Source organism: Panthera leo, chromosome F2 (genome assembly GCF_018350215.1).
Source record: "Panthera leo isolate Ple1 chromosome F2, P.leo_Ple1_pat1.1, whole genome shotgun sequence".
NCBI classification, from domain to species: Eukaryota; Metazoa; Chordata; class Mammalia; order Carnivora; family Felidae; genus Panthera; species Panthera leo.
Window position 1 is genome coordinate 30,088,599 of NC_056695.1, and position 21,070 is coordinate 30,109,668.

Sequence of the window (21,070 nt, forward strand, 5' to 3'; positions counted from 1 at the left end):
TCATATAAGACACAGATGTCCTTCAAACAGGAAGCTCTCCAGAAATTATTTCTAAGATTTTTATTTTAATTCCAGTATAGTTAACATACCGTGTTGTATTAGTTTCAGGTGTACAATATAGAGATTCAACAATTCTATACATTACTCAGTGCTCACCACGAGAAGTATAATCTTTAACCCCCATCACCTGTTTCACCCATCCACCTCCACCCACCTCCCTTCTGGTAACCATCAGGTTGTTCTCTATAATTAAGAGTCAGTTTCTTCGTCTGTCTCTCTTACTCTTTTTTTCCCTTTGTTCATTTGTTTTGTTTCATAAACTCCACAAAAGAGTGAAATCATGTAATATTTGTCTTGCTCTGACTGACTTATTTCGCTTAGCATTAAGCTCCATCCACGTTGTTGCAAACTGCAAGATTTCATTCTTTGTTATGGCTGAGTAATAAATAGTCCATTGTATATATTACTACTTCTTTATCCAATCTTCTATCGATGGACACTTGGACTGCTTCCATAATTTGGCTATTGTAAATAATGCTGCAATAAACAAAGGGTTGCATATATCTTTTCAAATTAGTGTTTTTGTAATTTTTTGGTAAATACCCAGAGTTGTGATTTACTGATTCATAGCATAATTCTATTTTTTCATTTTTTGAGCAACCTCCATACTGTTTTCCACAGTGGCTGCACCAGTTTGCATTCCCATCAACAGCGTGCCAGAGTTCCTTTATCTTCACATTCTCACCACTTCTTTCTTGTGTTTTTGATTTTAGCTATTCTAACAGGTGTGTGGTGATATCTCATTATAGTGTTGGTTTGCATTTCCCTGATGATGAGTGGTGTTGAGCATCTTTTCATGTGTCTGTTGGCCATCTGGAGGTCTTCTTTGGAGAAATGTCTGTTCATGTCTTCTGCCCTTTTTTAATTGCCTTATTTGTTTTTTGGGTGTGGAATTGTGTCAGTTCTTTCTGTATTTTGGATGTTAACCCCTTTTCAAATATATCATTAGCAAATATCTTCTCCCATTCAGTAGGTTGTCTTTTGTTTTCTTGTCTCCTTTGCTGTGCAGAAGCTTTTTATTTTGATGTAGTTCCAATAGTTTATTTTTGCTTTTATTTTCCTTGTCTCCAGAGACATACCTAGAAAAATGTTGCTACAGCCAATGTCAGAGACATTGCTGCCTGTGCTCTCATCTAGAATTTTTATGGTATCAGGTTTCACATTTAGGCCTTTAATCCATTTTGAGTTTATTTTTGTGTATAGTTTAAGAAAGTGGTACAGTTTCATCTTTTTGCATGTAGCTATCCAGTTTTCCCAACAGCATTTGTTGAAGAGACTGTTTTATCCCATTGCATATTCTTGCTTATTTTGTCAAAGATTACTTGACCATGTAAGAGTGGGTTTATTTCTGGGCTTTCTATCCTGTTCTATTGATCTATGTGTCTAATTCTGTGTCAGTATCATACTGTTTTGATTATTATAGCTTTGTAGTATAACTTGAAATCTGGAATTGTGGTACCTTCAGCTTTTCCTTTTTCAAGATTGTTTTGCTAATCTGGGTCTTTTGTGGTTCTGTACAAATTTTAGGGTTATTCTAGTTCTCTGGAAAATGCTGTTGGTATTTTGATAGGGATTGCATTAAATCTATAGATTTCCATTTGTTTGTTTCATCTTCAATTTCTTTCATCAGTGTTTTATACTTTACAGAGTACAAGTCTTTCACCTCTTTGACTAACTTTATTCCTAGGTATTTTATTACTTTTGGTGCAATTATAAATAGGATTGTGTTCTTAATTTCTCTTTCTATTGCTTCACTATTGGTGTATAGAAATGCAGCTGATTTATGTACACTGATTTTGTATCCTGAAATTTTACTGAATTTATTTATCAGTTCTAGTAGTCTGTTGGTAGGGTCTTTGGGTTTTTTATATATGGTATCCTGTAATCTGCAAATAGTGGACGTCTTATTTCTTCCTTAGCAATTTGGATGCCTTTCCTTTCTTTTTTTGTCTGATTACTGTGGCTAGGATTTCTAGTAATTTGTTGAATAAAAGTAGTGAGAGTAGACATCCTTATCCTGTAGGAGGAAAGCTCTCAGTTTTTCCACATTGAATATAACATTAGCTGTGGGTTTTTCATAGATGATCTTCATTATGTTGAGGTATATTCCTTCCAAATATAGTTTCTTGAGGCTTTTTAATCATAAATGGATGTTGTACTTTGTCAAATGCTTTTTCTTCATCAGTTGAAATTATCATATGGTTTTTATCCTCTTTTATTGATGTGATGTATAACATTAATTGATTTTCAAATATTGGACCACCCATGCATCCCTGGAATAAATTCCACTCGATTGTGGTGAATGATTTTTTTAATGTATTGTTGGATTTGGTTTGCTAATGTTTTGTTGACAATTTTTACATCTATGTTCATCAAAGATATTGACCTGTAATCCTCTTGTTTTTCTATTATCTTTATCTACTTTGGTATCAGCATCATGCAGCCTTCATTGAATGAATTTGGAAGTTTTCCTTCCTCTTCTATGTTTTGGAATAGTTTGAGAAGAATAGGTATTAGCTTTCTTTAAATGTTTTGGTAGAATTCACCTGTGAAGCCATCTGGTCCTGGACTTGCTTTTGTTAGAAGTTTTTGATTATTAATTCAATTTCATTGCTGGTAATCAGACTGTTCAAATTTTCTATTTCTTCCTGATTCAATTTTGGGAGGTTTTATGTTTCTAGGAATTTATCCATTTTTTGTAGGTTGTCCAATTTGTTGGCTTATGATTTTTCATAATCTCTTATAATCCTTTTTATTTCTGTAGTATTGGTTGTTACTTATCCTCTTTCATTTCTGATTTTGTTTGCAACATCTCTTTTTTTTTATGAGTCTGGCTAAAGTTTTGTCATTTTACTTGATTTTTTTAAAGTTTATTTATAGTGAAAGAGAGCATGCACTAGCAGGGGAGGGGCAGAGAGAGAAGGAGAAAGAGAATCCCAAGCAGGCTCCATGCAGTCAACACAGAGCCTGATGCAGGGCTCAATCCCACCAACTGTGAGATCATGACCTGAGCCGAAATCAGGAATTGGACACTTAACCGACAAAGCCATGTAGATGCCCCTTTTTTGATCTTTTCAAAGAACCATACGCTGTCCAGACATTTAATCCAAAGACCCATACCTCATATTTTATGCATCTACTCTGCAGTGTAACTTAGAATATAAGTAACTGCCTAGTTCTTCCATAAATTACCTTCATCTTAGTTCCTAAGACTTAATCTTGCTGCCTGAATAAGACGATGGAATGTTCCCTCATCAAATAACCGGTATCTTTCACCACAGTGTCAATAGATCGCTATATGAATAGATTGTATAAAATAAGGGGACTAACACTAAAAAGCAATTCAACATTGTAAGACTTGGGGTTCAACATTCTTTGAAGAATGTCTTCCCTGTGTAATGAAGAAAATTCTGATTAACAAAAAATTTAGTGGTCATTCTTTCTTGAAAAGTAGTAGAAATTATACGACTTACATTTTCATATATTGTTTCATTGTTAAACGATCACACTGGCAAAAGTTTTTCACAAAAGCTTTCTTTGGCAAACCTACTATGTCCGCGGCACTGTGGTAGGTGTGGTGAGGGAATATAATAATAAAGAAGATGTGATTTCTGCTTCTCCTTAATGATCTAACTCCATATTCTAGTTGCCAAACTGAGGCCAAAGTAAAATACAAAGCATTTTTAGATGTTTATTTTGACAATCATCTTAATGTAGCTTTTTTTTTTGTACAAGAGGCATCTGTTGCTCTCCCAAGTTTTTTTTCAGTTTTAGCATCTTTCACTAGCGTATAATGTAAACAAGAAAAGTGGTATCTTCATCCCATCCCCAGTCTCTCCTCATTCCTGATCTCCCTCCACCATCCTGAACTTTATTCCATCCATGACTTAAAGTTCCTTGTACTTCACTCGTTCACCAAATATTTGCTGAATTAATGCATTAATAACAAAAGGAATGAAGTTTGGGTTTAGGCTATGTAGTCATGCTTAATGGTTGTGTATGAGTTTTAAATGAACAAAACCATAGGCTCAAATCTGTGCTTTACAAATATGTAGTGGTACTAGGAAGGGTATATTATAAAGGATAAAGTAAGCAGATGTAATTTCCCCTCACAAGGCGCGAGTTATGGGATGATAGGGAGCTGAGCAAGGGTAACAGCAGAGAGATGATGGAAAAGCAGTGGAAGAAAGGGAGAAATGACATAGGAAAGATATAGGAAACTCCATCTGGAGGAGGAGCCTGGTCCCCGTAAACAAGGTACATGGCAGAAAATGTACCTTTGATTATAAAAGGAATTTCCACAGGAATGACTATGCTTTTATTCACAAATATTCAAATAACACCACGAAAATGCACGTACCAGATCATACTCTTTCCCCAGAACCATGGAAAAGGGGTCTTCAGTGACTAAAACCTTGCTTTGCTTTGGAAATGTGGAGACTAGGAATATGGCCCCAGACCCTCAGGGTTGACTGGGGACAGGCCCTCTCTGGTTCAGGCTGATTGCTTTGCACTTTGCTCTACTATGGACAGCTTCCATGGAATGCTTCCCTCTGAACTTTGCCTTTGTTTATTTCTTTTGGAGGAAATGAAGGTATTTTTTCTGACAATTTTTAAGTTGAAGAGGAAATGTAGCCAATCTCAGGATAATAAGGCATAGAGACCAAAGTCATCAGGAGGGGGAGTGTTTTCACAGAATGTGTGTGATAGGTTAGGAAAGGGTTCATGCCAAGCTTCTCCTTTTATTAAAGCAAAGTTCCTATATTAATGTAATATTAATACCAATGTTTGGGGATTTTGTTAAGAGTTTAAATATAAAATTTTGGCAGGATATTAAGGCATATATTATTTGGTTCTCTCCCCCACAGATTATTGGGAAATTTAATATGAGAATTGCTTTATATTTCCTATCCTAGCTTTAATAGACCAAGTAAAGGTTACCTACCCTATTTAGTTTGTGTATCATCCATTGAGTATATATTCACAGTGACTGATCATTGACACTTTGACTTCAAATAGTGTTGGTTTTAGAAACTGTGAGTAAGCCAGTAGACTATGTGCATCAGTTAAAAAGGTGGTGGCTAATTATAGACTTGTGTTGTGGCTTCACGAGTGTTGTGTAACTTCTTCATTTGCCCTCTTATTCATGAAAGGGGCTATTCGTTCATAGAATAGTAGGTACAAGTCAGAACCAACTAAAGAGCTGGCAAAGCACTTTCTGAATGAAAAATGTGTCCTACTTTGTCTTTATTTAATAAAGCAAGCATCATTATGAAGGACTGACTATAGGCAAGTGAAAAAGTGAACCTAGAAAACCAGAAAAGTATGTACAAATGAACCAGTTGTGATATTAGAAGATATCCCTAAGGCGCCCGAGTGGCTCAGTTGAGCCACAGAATCTGGATTTTGGCTCAGGTCATGATCTCACAGTTCATGAGTTCAAGCCCCTCGCTGGGCTCTGTGCTGACAGCATGGGTCCTGCTTGGAATTCTCTCTCTCCCTCTATCTCTGCCCCTCCTCTGCTCACACACATTCTCTCTCTCTCTCTCTCTCTCTCTCTCTCTCTCTCTCTCTCTCTCCCCCTTACTCCCTCTCTCAAAATAAGTAAATACACTTTAAAAATAAAAGAAGGGGTGCCTGGGTGGCTCAGTCGGTTAAGCATCCGACTTTGGCTCAGGTCATGATCTCACAGCTTGTGTGTTCAAGCCCCACGTCGGGCTCTGTGCTGACAGCTCGGAGCCTGGAGCCTGATTCAGATTCTGTGTCTCCCTCTCTCTCTCTGCCCCTCCTCCTCTCACACTCTGTCTGTCTCTCTCTCTCTAAAAAACTAAATAAACATTAAAGAAACTTTTTAAATAAAAATAAAAAAAGATATCACTAAGAAAATGTCCAGGAGGACAGACAGAAACACTTGCACACATGTGCGTGCACACAGACACGCACACACACATACACATACACCAAGCTTGTTCTCTTCTTCACGTTCACTTAACATTAAGTTATTCCCCTTTTAATTCCTGGCTATAAGCTACTTACGGGTGATATATCATCTGTCCTTGGATACCTGAGGATTACCATTCTGTATGTTGTGGAAGTTCTGTATTGTACTGTATTGTTGAATTGAGAGGCAATCATTCAGATCCATTTAAATAACAGATAATATTGTAATATTACTAGAAGTATTTGCATTTGTTAAAAAATAGATCTTGATTAACCCCTTGAAATTATTTTTGACCGAGTCAAGGGTAAATCTTCAGATGTAGGAAATATACAGTAGAACAAAAGAACCCATCTGTCCTCCTCAAGTTGTATTAGTATATAAAGTGCTACTGTGCTTATAAGAACTCTTTTCAACCCACAAGGACTGAGCACATCCTGTCTCTTCCAAACTTCTGTTCATGACCTTACTTTTACCAGTCTCACCCCACTTACATTTTATATGCTTTTAAAAACTGCACACGTATTGTGTGACTTCAATTACATTAATTGAATTCAACGCAAAGAAGATATTCAGCTACATGTTCGTTACATGTCTAATAAGCGCCAGCCACTGTGGTGGATGCCGTGGTATAAAAATGAGTAAGACAAGCAGGGCAGACACATGAGAACCGGGAACTTTTTGGAGAAGAGAGACCGTGCAGTCAGAGTGGCTCTGGCGGACAGTAGGCACAGTTGCTGCTTTAGTAAGCACTTAAGAAATAATGTTTAAAAGAGAGAAGGGAGAGGTCAGGGAGAAGGAGGGAGGAGAAAAAGAATAAAGCAAAGAGAGAGTATGGAAGAGGGAAAAAAGAAAAGAGAAACAGGATGCTCAGGATGAACACTTGGGCCCCCCAGCGTTGTAGACAAAACGAAAACCATGGGGTAGAATGAAAACACCAGGCCCTGGCAGACACCACACTAGGCATGAACTGTGACTTGATGCTACCAGAGAGACAGAACAGGAGCAGCTCAGCCAGAAACAAGTTTGATTACAGGAGCCACTGAGTATTCTTTCTGGGAGGCACTTTTGCTGTGGGACTTCTCCCCAGTGAACTCTGATCGAGTGAGAAAGTACAAATGTCAGGCATCTGTGAACTATATTTGCCATCTGGGTGTGAACTTCCCTCTTGACGAAAATCCTCTCTCACTGGGTGAAATGTGCATTCCTGCACTCGTTCAGTGGCTTGCCAAGATTCTCCAAATCTAGAGATTATTACCCCTGCTACAGGATTCTTGATAACGATTTTATGCTTTAAAGATACTATCATTCCTTATAATTCTGTCACTATTTTTAAATGTTTATTCGGTGAACACCAATATACCTATGACATCTTCATGGCTGCCACATAAGCGGTATTATATAATGAAAATGTCCACAGGTTCTGAATTTAAGACACACTAAAATTCTGTTTCCACTGTTCACTGGCTTGTGGACTTTGGCAATCTAATTAATTTCTGTAGCACTCAGCTTTCTCACGTGTAAAATTGGAAAGCTATATTTTATGGTATTGTTTCAATTTGCAGTCTTGACGTCAAGTGTTTTCCATGTTGCCTAGCATTTCTTTGAATATGTTGCCTAACATGTACCTCACTCAATATGTGGCAGCGAGTAATGGTGGTGGTGGGTGTGATATTAGTAGCAGTAGTGATATAGTATCCCGGATACTTGGGGGATACACACTTGGGGATAGTGAGTCTGGGCTGGAAAGAACTGGTAAATTTTCTCTAATGCAGAATAGCCTTATTCACAGTTATCTTCGATTTTAGAACTCTCAAAAGGTCACGCTTTCTCCAGCAACGATTTTGAAATGCAAGTTTAGTCTTGAGACCGTAGAAATTCATGAAATTCAAAATAAGTTTTCTCGATATTCGTGATTCAGAACAAGAATGTTTTTCTCAAGAGATGATACTATGTGAATGCTCTTCCTCTCACGGTGGAAATTTTCTTCCACAAGTGGAAATATTTTTAATGTTCTTTAAAAATGAATGTATGCTTGGGGCACCTGGGTAGTCAGTTAAGTGTCTGACTTCAGCTTAGGTCATGATCTCATGGTTCACGAGTTCAAGCCCCACATTGAACTCTGTGCTGATAGCTCAGAGTCTGTAGCCTGCTTCCAGTTCTGTGTCTTCCTCTCTCTCTGCCCCTCCCCTGCTCTCATTCTCTCTCTGTCTCTCTCTCTTTCTCTCTCAAAAATAAATAAACATTAAAAAAAATGAATGTATGGTTGGAATGCCTGGATGGCTCAGCCGATTAAGCATCTGACTCTCAATGTTGGCTCAGGTCATGATCTCGCGGTTGTGAGATCAAGCCCCACGTCGGGCTCCATGCTGAGTGTGGAGCTTGCTTGGGATTCTCTCTCTCCCTCTCTCTCTGCCCCTTCCCCACTTGTGTGCTCTCTCTCAAAATAAATAAACATTTGTTTTAAATGAACTTATGCTTGATACAAAAATACAAATAATATGGATATAAAGGAGAAAATAATTGTCCTGTCTGGATCATCACTTTTAATGATTTCATGAGTATCCATTCAGTATTTTTTCTAGGTACATGTAAGCAAACATATGGAATATGAATATGAATTTTTACGAAAGACATTGGATAATATGCCAAGGTTGTGTATACATACTCTTCCATAACTTTCATCTCCACTTCGTAATCTATCACAGTCATCTTTTCATGTCAGTGAATAAAAATACATCTCATTTTTTTAAATTGCTGCCAAGTATTCCATTTGTATGTGTGCTATATTTTAACTAATGACTTCATTAGTTTAACATTTCATTAACATTTTCTTTGTTAAAAATTTTTTAGTAAACATTCTTGTACGTATTAATCTTTGTCTATTTGTGTTGATATTTCTGTAGAGTAAATGCCCAGAGGTAGAGTTGAAGGGCCGGTGGGTATACACATTCTAAATGCTGACACACATTATTGAATTACCCCGTAAAGAGCATAAGCTTTTTTAAACTCCCACCAGTAGTGAATGAGATCACCTATTTCCTTTGCTTGCTTGCTTGCTTGCTTGCTTGCTTGCTTGCTTTCCTTGCTTTCAGTCAGGCTTATCATTTGAAATTGTCAACATGGGCACGAAGTAAATAGATAATAGAACGCAAACTTGACTACTAGAACCCAGAGCCAGAATGCTACCCAGGGCCTGATTTATGGTGGTGAGTAGTCATTCAACATGTATTTGGTGACAGACTGAGCCTGTCTGTCTAACCAAGATCATTAAGGGCCTGGTTTAAGAAAGACGAGTAGATGGAATGAAGAAAAAGTAACATTATATACAAACATTAGTGTTCACAGTCTTCTGCTAAAAAATAAAAATGTATGAGTGAACAGTTTGAAGCAACTTCACTTGACAAGGCTTAGGGAAGATGGTTGAAACTTTCCAAATTCCAATCAGAGAGAAGTGGCGTATACATTTTTTAATCACATGTTTTCATATGCTTTCCAAACAGTGAGGCAGGAGAATTATAGTGACTATGCTTTGGTTATAACTACTCTCTCAAGACCAATCAAGAACTTATAAAATATGCTTTTCCCCTTTTGTGCCTTTTGGGTGCTTGAGAATTTGCACTTACAGTTCCCAATGGAAGTGATTTTCTTTATTTGTAAGTATAGAAAACAGGTTTGAAGTGTTGTATTTTTTTGAGATAGAGTTTCTGTGATTCTAATTCTCTTAGAATGCTTATTGTCTTTAGTGTATAAACATTAGGAAGTGTATTACACATATTAAAGACTGTTGCATGAATGGGTTTATCAGTCAGGGAACTGGGTAGCCAAATCAAATTAAGTGCAAATCTGCAATAAATATATGATAATATCAACACTGTATTTAAATAGCACAGGAGTTCCTCTAATGTGGAAATAGAGCTGGAGAAAAGCTAGCATAAAATCTGATTTAAAATTTAGGAAACTGTGGGTTGTTTCCTAACATTATGATTTCCGTGCCTAAGGGTGCCCATTGGGATCGACTGCCCTTTTCATGACCCTCCCATGGTTGCATACACTGTGAAGCTGCCTCCTGATCATTAGTATTGCACAGAGCAAGGATTCCACCAAGAATAATTGTTTTGCCTTCTTAAAGACATAAGTCATTCTTCTAAGGCATTTCAATGAATATAAATCCTGAAAAACTCCTTTGAACATCTCTATTAAAAATTGCTGCTAGTGGCAGATATTGGTAAATGAAAAACTTCAGGTAGTGTCAGTTTCATCTAAGACAAAGTCAGATTAGTTCTGAGCAGATTAATCATTATTATGTGTGTGAAGAATCATGAATTACTTTGACACTGGTCCTTTCTTTTTAAGGATTTCTTTTTATCTCTTCCCCCCCCCCCCCCGGAGAAATCATTTTGGTAAAAATTTTTGCAGATGTTGTAAATTCATTTATGCACTGAACGCTGGGCTTTTTCAAGCAATCATTGAAGTTTATGTTTTTAATATATGTGTTGTTGTTCCAAGAAATTCCCAAGAATACACTCATGGTCCTCAGAATTTTCTAAATTGTTTATTTCTTAAATCCTCAAAGAAAAGAGTTCTGGTTTCAGGCAAACATCAAATGTGAAATACATTTTATTGTCTTTTTTGCTTTGCCATAATGTGTCTCAGTTTTACAAAATGTGTTTCTTTCTCTCTTTTGGTTTAGCCAGGGGAAAAAAAATTCAGCATCCTTTCAATAATATCAGCAGGCAAGACTATGAGCTTACACATTCCCAGGGATGTCAGAGTGGAATTTCCCTCTGAGTTTCTCCAGGGTTTTGATTCCTGATTGCCCCAACCCTTGGAAGCAGTTATTCTAACTCGTGCTCTTTCCCCTAGTTATCTCGCCAAATTTTGCAAATGTCATTCTTGCTTCCTCCAAAATCACACCCAGGGACATTGTCCTCACTTTTTTCTACATGAATTTTTTCCCCTTGTCCTTTGACATACTTCTGAGTTCCTCGGGACTACAGAACAGACTATTTTAAGTCAAGTCAGTGACACATTCTCAGTTCCTATATCTGTGGTTTTCTTATTCTGATATATGTATTGCCTTTATTCAAAAATAACACTCTATTCAAAAATCACAAAATAGTAGTCTAGAGTGCAACCCAACCATTTCATTGCTGCAGAAATATCTGGAACATAAAACCTTGGTAAACAGATCTTCTTAAAAGTATGGTAATCCTTTTCATTGTTGGGTACTTGCCTAATGACATGATTTGGAAATGCAAGTGAAAAAAATATAAGTATGTAAAAGAAGGCATATGATAATTTCACATGTAATATAGAGGTGCTACTTTTTGATGTTTAAAATTAATTTTGCACCAAAATTTTTTCCCCTCATGGGATATAAGATACACCGGTCCTTAAAAATGTGCTCTTTTTGGGGTGCCTGGATGGCTCAGTCGGTTGAGCATCCAACATCAGCTCTGGTCATAATCTCACAATCCATGAGTTTGAGCCCCGCTTTGGGCTCCATGCTGACAGCTTTGAGGCTGGAGCCTGCTTCAGATTCTGTGTCTCCCTCTCTCTCTGTGCCTCTCTCCTGCTCTCTCTCTCTCTCTCTCTCTCAAACAAAAATAAAAACATTTTTTAAAAATGTAAAAAAAAAGTGCTATTGTTAATTGTCCTTCTCTATTCCTTCAATCACTATAATTTTAAAATAACATCGAAAAAATAATTAGAAAAGTCATATAATTATGCTGTTGTCACTGACCTCTGATGCATTCTTTTTATTTTATGGGAGGAAATAGGTCCCCAATATAGTTTGTACAAAGTTACCTAGATACAACCCAACTAGCATCAAAATGGAGTTCACTTTGTTTTATATGAATGCTCTTTTCCATATTGAAATTATATTTTCCCAGTGTTATTCCATGTTCCCTAAATTATAGTCCAATGAATACCAAGTTACAATAATCACCATCTGTATTGGACACATCTCCTTTGATTTTCTTGATGGTACAGTCTCTTGGCTCCTCTGCCCCAGTCTTCACAGCAAGAAGACAGTAAGTCATAAATAACACTGCATTTCTAGAAGGATTGTAGATGTTAGTGTCAGCATCAAAGACTTTTAAGAATGCAGAGGTTGAGTTCCCTATCATATCCCTATTCAGTTTACGTACCTGTCTAGTCCCTGCAAAAACTAGATGGATCGTGGCCAATTACTATGGACTAGCATCACCTTAACCAGATGACCATATTAAACCGAGTTGATATGCCAACTGTGGTATTGTTAGTGCTGCAAACAGCCACATTCAGAGATCCAGGTGAGTGGGCACTGTCAGCTGGGGCTCCGAGGCAGGTAGCAGGGTCCCAAGGGTAGGCTACTACTTGAGACTTGACCAGGAGGTTGATCAGCACTAACTAAACCCAGCCATTGGGGTAGGACAGCAATTTGCCCACTGGAACTAGTCTACAAAGTAGCATGATTACCAGAATCGAGACACCGACACTGTGGAGCCCGGTACTGTGAGGTCAATAATTTACCCATACAAAATCCAGATTCCTCTGCAAAGCCTCTTATTATTGGGAAGACTTTTAAGCCACGGAGAAACAATTTACCTTTTTTTAAAAATTTTTTTAATGTTTATTTATTTTTGAGAGACAGAGACACAGTGAGAGCAGGGCAGGGGCAAGGGAGGGGCAGAGGGAGACACAGAATCCAAAGCAAGCTCCAGCCTCTTAGCTGGCAGCATAGAGCCCGAGGCAGGGCTTGAGAACTCATGGACCACGACGAGATGGTGACCTGAGCAGAATTTGTATGTTTAACCGACTGAGCCACCCGGGTGCCCCAAAACAATTTACCTTTTACAAAAAAAAAAAAAATCATTTTAGCAACACTATGGAAGCTGGAGCCAGAAAGGGAAAGGGAGGCAGGCAAGCCAGGGAGACCCCCAAAGGCAAGAAGGCCAGTGAGGAGCTGTTAAAATAGATCTGAAGGGAAGAAATGAGCATCTGTGTGGTTCTGTGTTTTTAAACTGGGATTCTCCCAGCCCAATCCTAAGCAAGATTCTCCAGGAATCCCAGCGCTGTCTCTGGCAGCCATCCTCTCCACCCTCACTCTTTCTCTGGTGTTGTCCAGAGGCAGATTGACCTAACATTTGCAAGACCTGGGGAACTGACCCTGTGCAGCCAGCCTCTGAGCCTCTCAAGTGTGTCACAATCTATGCCCTTCTCCCTTTTTGCTAAACCCAGAACAGGGCAGTGTTTCCTCACATGAGGTACACTGGTCATCTGTTTCAGAAGCACCCTGGAGGCTTGTTAAAAATTCCTGTTTCGAATGAAATCTTGCCATTTGCAACTATGCGGATGGAACTGGAGGGTATTATGCTAAGTGAAATGAGTCAGTCAGAGAAAGACAAAAATCATATGACTTCACTCATATGAGGACTTTAAGAGACAAAACAGATGAACATAAGGGAAGGAAACAAAAATAATATAAAAACAGGGAGGGGGACAAAACAAAAGAGACTCATAAATATGGAGAACAAACTGAGAGTTGCTGAGGGGTTGTGGAAGCGGGATGGGTTAAATGGGTAAGAGGCATTAAGGAATCTACTGAAATCATTGCTTCACTATATACTAACTAATTTGGATGTAAATTTTTAAAAATAAAAAATAAAGTTAAAAAAAAATTCCTGTTTCGAGACCCATCCCAGCAATCAGAATCCCTTGCAGTTGAACATCAAATCTGCACTATTTGCAATATCCCCAGGGGATACTGACTTTGAGAACCCCTGCAAGAGACCACTAGGCAAGTAATTCTTAAACTTGACTAATCATCTGACTGGCTTGAGGAACTTTTGTTTTTCAAAGTTTATTTTTAATTTGAGAGAGAGAGAGAGAGAGCACAAGCAGGGGAGAGGCAGAGAGAGGAAGACAGAGAATAACAAGAAGGCTCTACACTGTCAGCAGAGAGCCCAACATGGGGCTCGATCCCACAAACTGTGAAATCATGGCCTCAGCTGAAATCAAGAGTCCAACACTTAACCAACTGATGCCCTAGGCTTGGAAAACTTTTTAAAAAATGGTCTGAGTCACCATCCCTCCAGAAATCTGAAGGTCTAGGATTGAGTAGGAAGTCCTGACACAGCAAAAGCCTTCCCAAGGGTTGGACACTAATCCTATTTGGGAAACATTGCCTATATCACCTTCCTGGGTACTTAAACTTCTGCTGCTAGGATAAATGAAATAATTAGTCACAAGGCCTTCCTGGTATAATTACAAAGGGATAGCTGACTCGCCATTTTATTGAGTTGAATTACTCTTTTTCAAAACAAAGAGACTAAGATGAAAGAGGAAAGGTCGCTCTCACAATTTACTGCTAATAGGAGATGGCCTTGAGAAGGGAGCGCTACCTGTGACCATGGCATTTCTGAACTTGATGCATTACAAAGTGCGAACTATGCAGAAAGCTGCCTGATTCGGGACAAAGAGTTACCTTGGATCTAATCACTTGCATCAGAGCCTTTTCTAGCTCCTATCTCATTTGCCTCCGAAATTTAGGGAACTCCCTTTAACCACGTAATACTTGCGCTTCCAGTTGAGAAAGCAAGGATCATCATGTTTTCACTTGCTCATCAGCCAGGAGGTGTGAAGTTTCTCCGGCATGAAAAAGACCAAATTCAATAATGGACTTGTTTGGGATGGGAAGAAAACGGGGGGGGGGGGAAGGAAGAACTTTGGAATAATTAAATAATAAATAATAATTATAAATTTAAAGATCAAAGTGAAAAAATGGATCGTGTATCTTGTCTACTGTATCAGAACCCAGGTCTAATGACTATAGTAGAGATAGTTTCTGTGACTTAAAATGAGATTTAAAGAGTTAAAGGAGAGAGAAAGTACTACAGAAACAGAACATTGTGCCATTAGTTATCACTAGAAGTGGGTCTGGCCTCACTACTTACTTTTTCTTGGTTTAATGAATGCCCCTGGGATTGCCTGTTAAAGCTCGCTGCTCTGTCAGGAACTCTGTTGAACGTTGGAGGGAAATTTTACTGGTCTCCAAATGATGAAAAGGTGCTCTCAGAAAATTTTTCAAAGGAGTAATGGTAACCTCTGAAAATTTTTGCTTTAATTTACAATGATTGAACAAGTGGGCAGTCTTCCAGCAAGAGATCTTTTAAGAGCTTGCAAGTACAAAAGAGGGTGAGCCTTTTGCCTGCTGTAAAATGTGAGCCTCTTTGTAATCCCTATTGTTTAAGCATTCATGTAAAGAGACTAGCCCAAGAACACCCAAGAACTATCCTTTCTACCTCCAGGAAGGTAAAGAGGAGAATTTATTTGGAAGCATAATAGGGCTGCCAATAATAGGGCTGCCCACCCACTTGGCCTGGAAATTCCAGAAAAGTCTTCAAAAAGAAAAACCCTGCTGCCATCTAGAAGTAGTTAGTCCATTACTGTTAGAGAAGGACCAGTTCATTCAGTCAAGAAAGATTTCACTGAGAACATGTGTCTCGAGCTGAGTATTGCAGGCTAACACAGGTCTGCCAGATACAGGAAGAAGGGAAGAAAAAGCATTCTAAGGAGTGTTAATAGGCAAGTATATGTGGTGATTGTAACGCTTTATTTTTTTAATGTTTATTTATTTATTTTGAGAGAGAGAGAAAGAGAGAGAGAGACAATCCTAAGCAGGCTCCACACTGTCAGCACAGAGCCCGAGGCTCAACCAACTGAGCCACCAGGCACCCTTACATGTGGTGATCTTAAAAATAACAAAGCAAAAAGTATACGTTTTAGTGCCAAAAGTCAAGGGAGGAGGTGGAGGTGAATGCATAAGGCATTGGTGTTGGCAGGGGTGGTCATCTGAGAGGGTGGATGTGGAGCTATAGATCATGTGAAGGCGTTTGTCAGCAAAAGGAAAGTCATGAAGTTGTGAAATCAGATTCAAGTTTCAATGAGGTAATTCAAGTTGCAGAGTGGCCTGGTTTAAGGAGTGGCTAGCAATTGTAACTAGACCATTAGAAGGTGAATGCAGTTAATACTAATTAAAGAAGAATGAAGGACAGGGTGAATTAAGAAGGGGATAAAGGGAGGTGCACCTGGGTGGCACAGTTGGTTGAGCATCCAACGCATGGTTTTGACTCAGGTGATGTTCTCATGGCTTCGTGGGTTCAAGTCCTGCATCGGGTTCTGTGCTGACAGTGTGGAGCCTGCTCGGTCGGGATTCTCTCCCTCCCTCTCTCTGCCCCTTCCCCACTTGTGCTGTCTCTGTCTAAAAAAAAAAAAAATGGGGATAAAGAGCCCCCAGAAGTGAAAGCGATTTGGCCAGGATCACATGGAGAGGATTTCTTGATCTGTAGTCCTATGTTTTTCCATACCCCACTGTCTTTACTACTGTGTCATTGTTTATTGTCATTTGCTTTTTGCAAAAATAAGTGTCCTGTTATGTTCTGTTCCCACATGGCTAATAGCAGCCTCCCTTCTCTAGAATACCATTGCACTAATCACACCCTGATTTTCACTATTTGTAAACCTGGTTTTTGTTTGTTTTTTTTTTTTTGCTTAGTTTGGATACCATTCATTTATTATAAAGGAGGCATGAAAATTATTTACATGATGAAAGATTTCACAGCCTCAGTGGAATGGGCAGCTTCATGTGATGCCATTCAATAATGATTTATTTCAATCTATATACTTTCCGAGAATGTCACCATCTCTAAGTAAGAAATAGCCCTTGTCATCTAGAACTACTTTGGTGCCTCCATATTCTGGCAAAAGAACTTTATCTCCAACTTTCACGCTAACTGGCTGAATCTCTCCACCCTTTCTTTTAGAGCCTGGTTCAACAGTTACTACTGTTGCTTGCAATACTTTTCCTTGAGATTTTTCTGGAAGCATAATGCCTCCTTTGGTAACAGTTTCAGCTGCACTCTTTTCAACTAAAAATCGGTCAAAGAGGGAAGTAAACTTTCTAAACGCCTGTCCTGTCATGACTTCAGACACTGTAATTTTTTGTAAACTTCTTTTACATAGGATTCCTTCACTGCTTCAAACCTAGCTTTGAATGTAGCTGCCTATCACTATGCTTAAGGTCCCAAAAAGTACATTATGTGAAGCCAAACATACATTCTCCTTATCCACCCTATCATGACTTCCACCCTGAGATAAACCACAAAATGCAGAAACTTCAAAAAGACCCGTTACTTCCCCCAAACAACCTGATATTAAAGAAGATATACCAGCAACTCTGTATTTCCTTTCCCGGGCCTCTACCATGGCCTTTTTAAAAGTTTCCCAACGTGTTGTATTTCCCAAGAAGACACACAAGTCCCCAAACAAGTTGGGGCACACAAGTCCCTACAGAGGAAGAGGAAAAATTGAGGTAGCAAAAGTAATAAAACATTCCTGATTCTTTTCAACCTCCTGTTAACTGTTCCATATCTTAATCTTGGAGAAGGGGACAGTCAAGGCTTTGCTTTTTGGTGGCTACACTCTCTGATCAATGTCAGGGACCATAAAATGATAGGAATGAAGAAACTGGAAAGGTATAAGTCTTTTGCCATAGGACTTTTGCCTTCTTGAGAGCAGGGCTGAGGACTCTTTTTCTCTAACTGCTGCAATGGCTTACTTATAGTAGATATACAATAGTAATTAAATAAAGTGATCCTTTTTATAATTTTTCAAAAATCTGTGTTGGTCTTTATAGTTTAAGAGAATTTCCACATAGTTTCCTTTTGTCTTTTCCATAATCATGGAACATAATCAGTAGAAGTCTTATTGGCCCCATCATTTAGCTGATAATTCTAAAATATGGGTTAAAATGTTTATACAAGCACCAATAGGCAGTAAATGGATAGCCAGGACTCAGACCCAGGGTTTTAACTTGGTATTCTACTTCTTCTACATTCTCAGGTCTTCTGCAGGACCCTTATCGTGACAGTTGTATTAAGGATCCTGGACCCACATATATGTCAATTTTTTCAAATTCCCAAGCAGTGATGGCAGGTCTCCATTTTCTGGTTGCGAAAGCATTTTTTTGAGAACTAGGAAAATGGGTAAAAGAATGCCAGTGATGGGATAAACCCTTGTTGTTCATCTATCCAGAGTTGATGAAAACTTATTAGGATTAGTCTTAAAATAGGAATATGGCATAGGGTGTTCCCTGAGTACCTATTATATCAAAGCACCACCACCGCCCAAGTGAGGTTCCCAAATCTGGGGACCCTCTGAAGGTATTACAAAAAATGGACACTCCAGGGCTCACCCCCCCCCCCAACTGAGTCAGACTCCCTGGAATTTGAGTCCCAAAATCTACATGCTTAAAAATACCTCTGGAAGTTTGGAAAAAAAAATCACTGGACTAAGGACTTAGTCACCTCCTTTGACCTCTCCAGATATTTTGGCCTCAGATGTTTTATCTGCAAGATGGGATAATAAGACCTTACTTCCCTAAAGCTAGGAGGCTAGATCTGATTAGTTCTTCCTGTCCTTTATGTTTGTAAAATTTGCAATTCAACTATTTATGTTTCTCATCAATCATACTGATGACTCATTGCTGCCTCCCTATGGTTACACCATTGCCTCCTCCCAGTCCCCTTCTCCAAGCCCTTCTCTCATTTATGATCCATCACCTCCTTGAAACTGTTCCCAACTGCTCCCACCCTGAGTTTACTCACTTCTCTTCTCTGAACCCTTGAAGCATTTGTGATCCCAGCACTCACCTCACCAAGGAAGCCATTGCTTTGTGGTGACAACCTTTCTGTGTTAGGACTCCCAGCTGAGTATGGACTGTCTTTGTTGATGACAGTTATGTTGACCAACACTATGTAAACTATTATTTTAAAACAGTTTTATAATTTCTTTAGTATGCATGTTCAATAATCATGAAATAGGTCTTCTGAAAAATCTGCTATGCACAGATTTCAAGTTCAGTCTCTAATAGATATGAAATCAGGAATTTGGCTTTCGTTACCTAAATGCAGTTAACTCTCCTCCCATGTCTACATCTTTAGACTTTTCAATTCAGGAAGAGTATAAAGCATTTTCTAAAAACAAGATTTTAATTAAACTGCAAAAGAATTTTTTTAAAAAAACCATGTTGAAATAACCAATCTCTGGCTTACAAGGGAAATAAACATGCTGGAAAGATAATGTAGACCATGAAAAGATGGATGTAATCAGCTCTTGCCAAGGTGCCCAGGGATGGATATGAATGCAGTAAGTTATGTTTTGACATTGAAGCATGTAGTATTCAACTTCATCATAAAACACCACCTTCTGTTTAAATCAGGGCTATCGTTAAATTATATCCAAAGCCCCTTTTCAAAAATCCTCTTAATTCAGAATTGCAATAAATAACTAGTCCCTAGTCTTAAAATTGATACAAGATAATGCTTAAATATTATCTAATTGCCAGCTTATAAGTCCTTGTTTATTTTTAATGTGCTCTTCTCTTTTTTAAACTTTTCAACTTTGTGGCATTAAAATTTGAAATTAGAAAGAGAAAACTAATCTCCTGAATTAAATAGGCAATTGCATAGAGAAATTCACTGGAGACTGGTGATGCCAAGGGGGAGCCCAGACTTGTGTGCTCGCATTTTCAGAATGAGCCCCAGTGTCTCTCCAACAGTTCTCTACATGTTGCTGTACTTCTCATTCAAGGTACACAAGTGTGGCAGGCAGAAAGGAATCTCATAAATCTCCCTAAAAGATCACTGCTTTCCAATGGCCCACCATTAACTTAACTTTACCCTTTTCTATAATTGTTTAATAACTAAATATTAATGAAATTTGCAATTGCAAATTATTATTTGATCCCATGATAGGTTTCCTTGACCATCTATGTGATATTGTTTGAGTGTTCTAGAGTATGTTCTGTAGGAAAGGAAACTTGGAAAGGGTGGAGATTGGGGAACAAATAGGGAGCTGAGAAAGCAAGTGACATTAGAAATATTCCATTGGTCATAATTTATCAAATAACTAGAAAACAATCAAAAGGTTACATCTAGCAGCATTGTTCTTTAGGGAGTTTGCTAGAATTCATCATCATAAAAAAGTACTGGAACCAAAGTTTAGTGATGGATGAATCCATCAAGCAATAGCAAATATATCGAAAATCTATGGATCAATGCAGGGAAGCATAATGACCTTCATGGACCACTTTTTGCTTTCATAAGTCCCTCCCATCATAACAATATTAATAGTAATATTATTTTATATAGAGACACCTGGGTGATTCAGTTGGTTAAGTGTCTAATCTATTTCCACTCAGGTCATGATCTCACAGTTGTGAGATCAAGCCCTGCATTGGATTCTGTGCTGGCCATGGAGCCTGCTTAAGATTCTCTCTCTCTCTCTCTCTCTCTCTCTCAATCTCTCTCTCTCTCTCTCCCTCTCTCTCCCTCTCTCTCCCTCTCTCTCCATCCCTCCCCCACTCTTTCTAAAAAAATATTTTATACAATTTTAAATATTTCAATATTTAAGTTTTTCTGTTTTAGGCAAAATTCAATAGATCTTTATGGGCCCTAAAAATGGGCTTTTTTCTGTAATATGAAAAACAAATAAAACATGTGTCTAACCCTAAAAATTCTTCTTTAAAAAAAAGAAGTTCTGTTTCTTATAATTTAAAAGAAATTAAAATATTTTCACGGATCTCTAAAAATATTGTGGGCACATACTCTGTGCTATTGTGCCTGATAAGTTAGCCCTGAATCAATAAAGGCAATAATTGGTTTGAAGTGAAATAGGTCCTTTCCACTCTGAACTTTCATTTGTCAGATTTTACCTGGTACTAAAACCCTCGCCATGATAGGTACTTAGTGGTATAGCTCTAGTCAAGAGAAGTCTGAAATAATATCTTCTCTGTACACCTGCTTATAGGGTTAGTCCTTCTAACTAGTAGGAAGTCTCAAATCCAGTCTAACTTTTATATACTAACCTGAACTGGGAAAGTGTATTTATGGCACTGGACTGAAGCTATTTTCCAATATCCTCTGACTCAACTAACTTGCATACATTCTTAGGATATTTGACCAATAATTATATTTCTCACAGGTCTTAGAGACCTGCTAAAACTTTCAATGACTGATATCAATT

At 38.2% G+C, this 21,070-nt stretch overlaps 1 protein-coding gene across 1 annotated transcript; it reads right to left on the reverse strand.

The window, feature by feature from the left end:
- Positions 1 to 16,657: 16,657 nt before the first annotated feature.
- LOC122211224 (10 kDa heat shock protein, mitochondrial) lies at positions 16,658 to 16,966 on the reverse strand. Its single transcript, XM_042924365.1, has one exon. The coding sequence runs from the start codon at positions 16,964 to 16,966 to the stop codon at positions 16,658 to 16,660; it is 309 nt and encodes a 102-aa protein (XP_042780299.1).
- Positions 16,967 to 21,070: the final 4,104 nt, after the last annotated feature.

What these genes read in the sequence shown, in the direction of transcription:
- LOC122211224 (XM_042924365.1), bottom strand. Translation starts at nt 16,966, where the DNA reads ATGACAGGACAGGCGTTTAGAAAGTTTACTTCCCTCTTTGACCGATTT.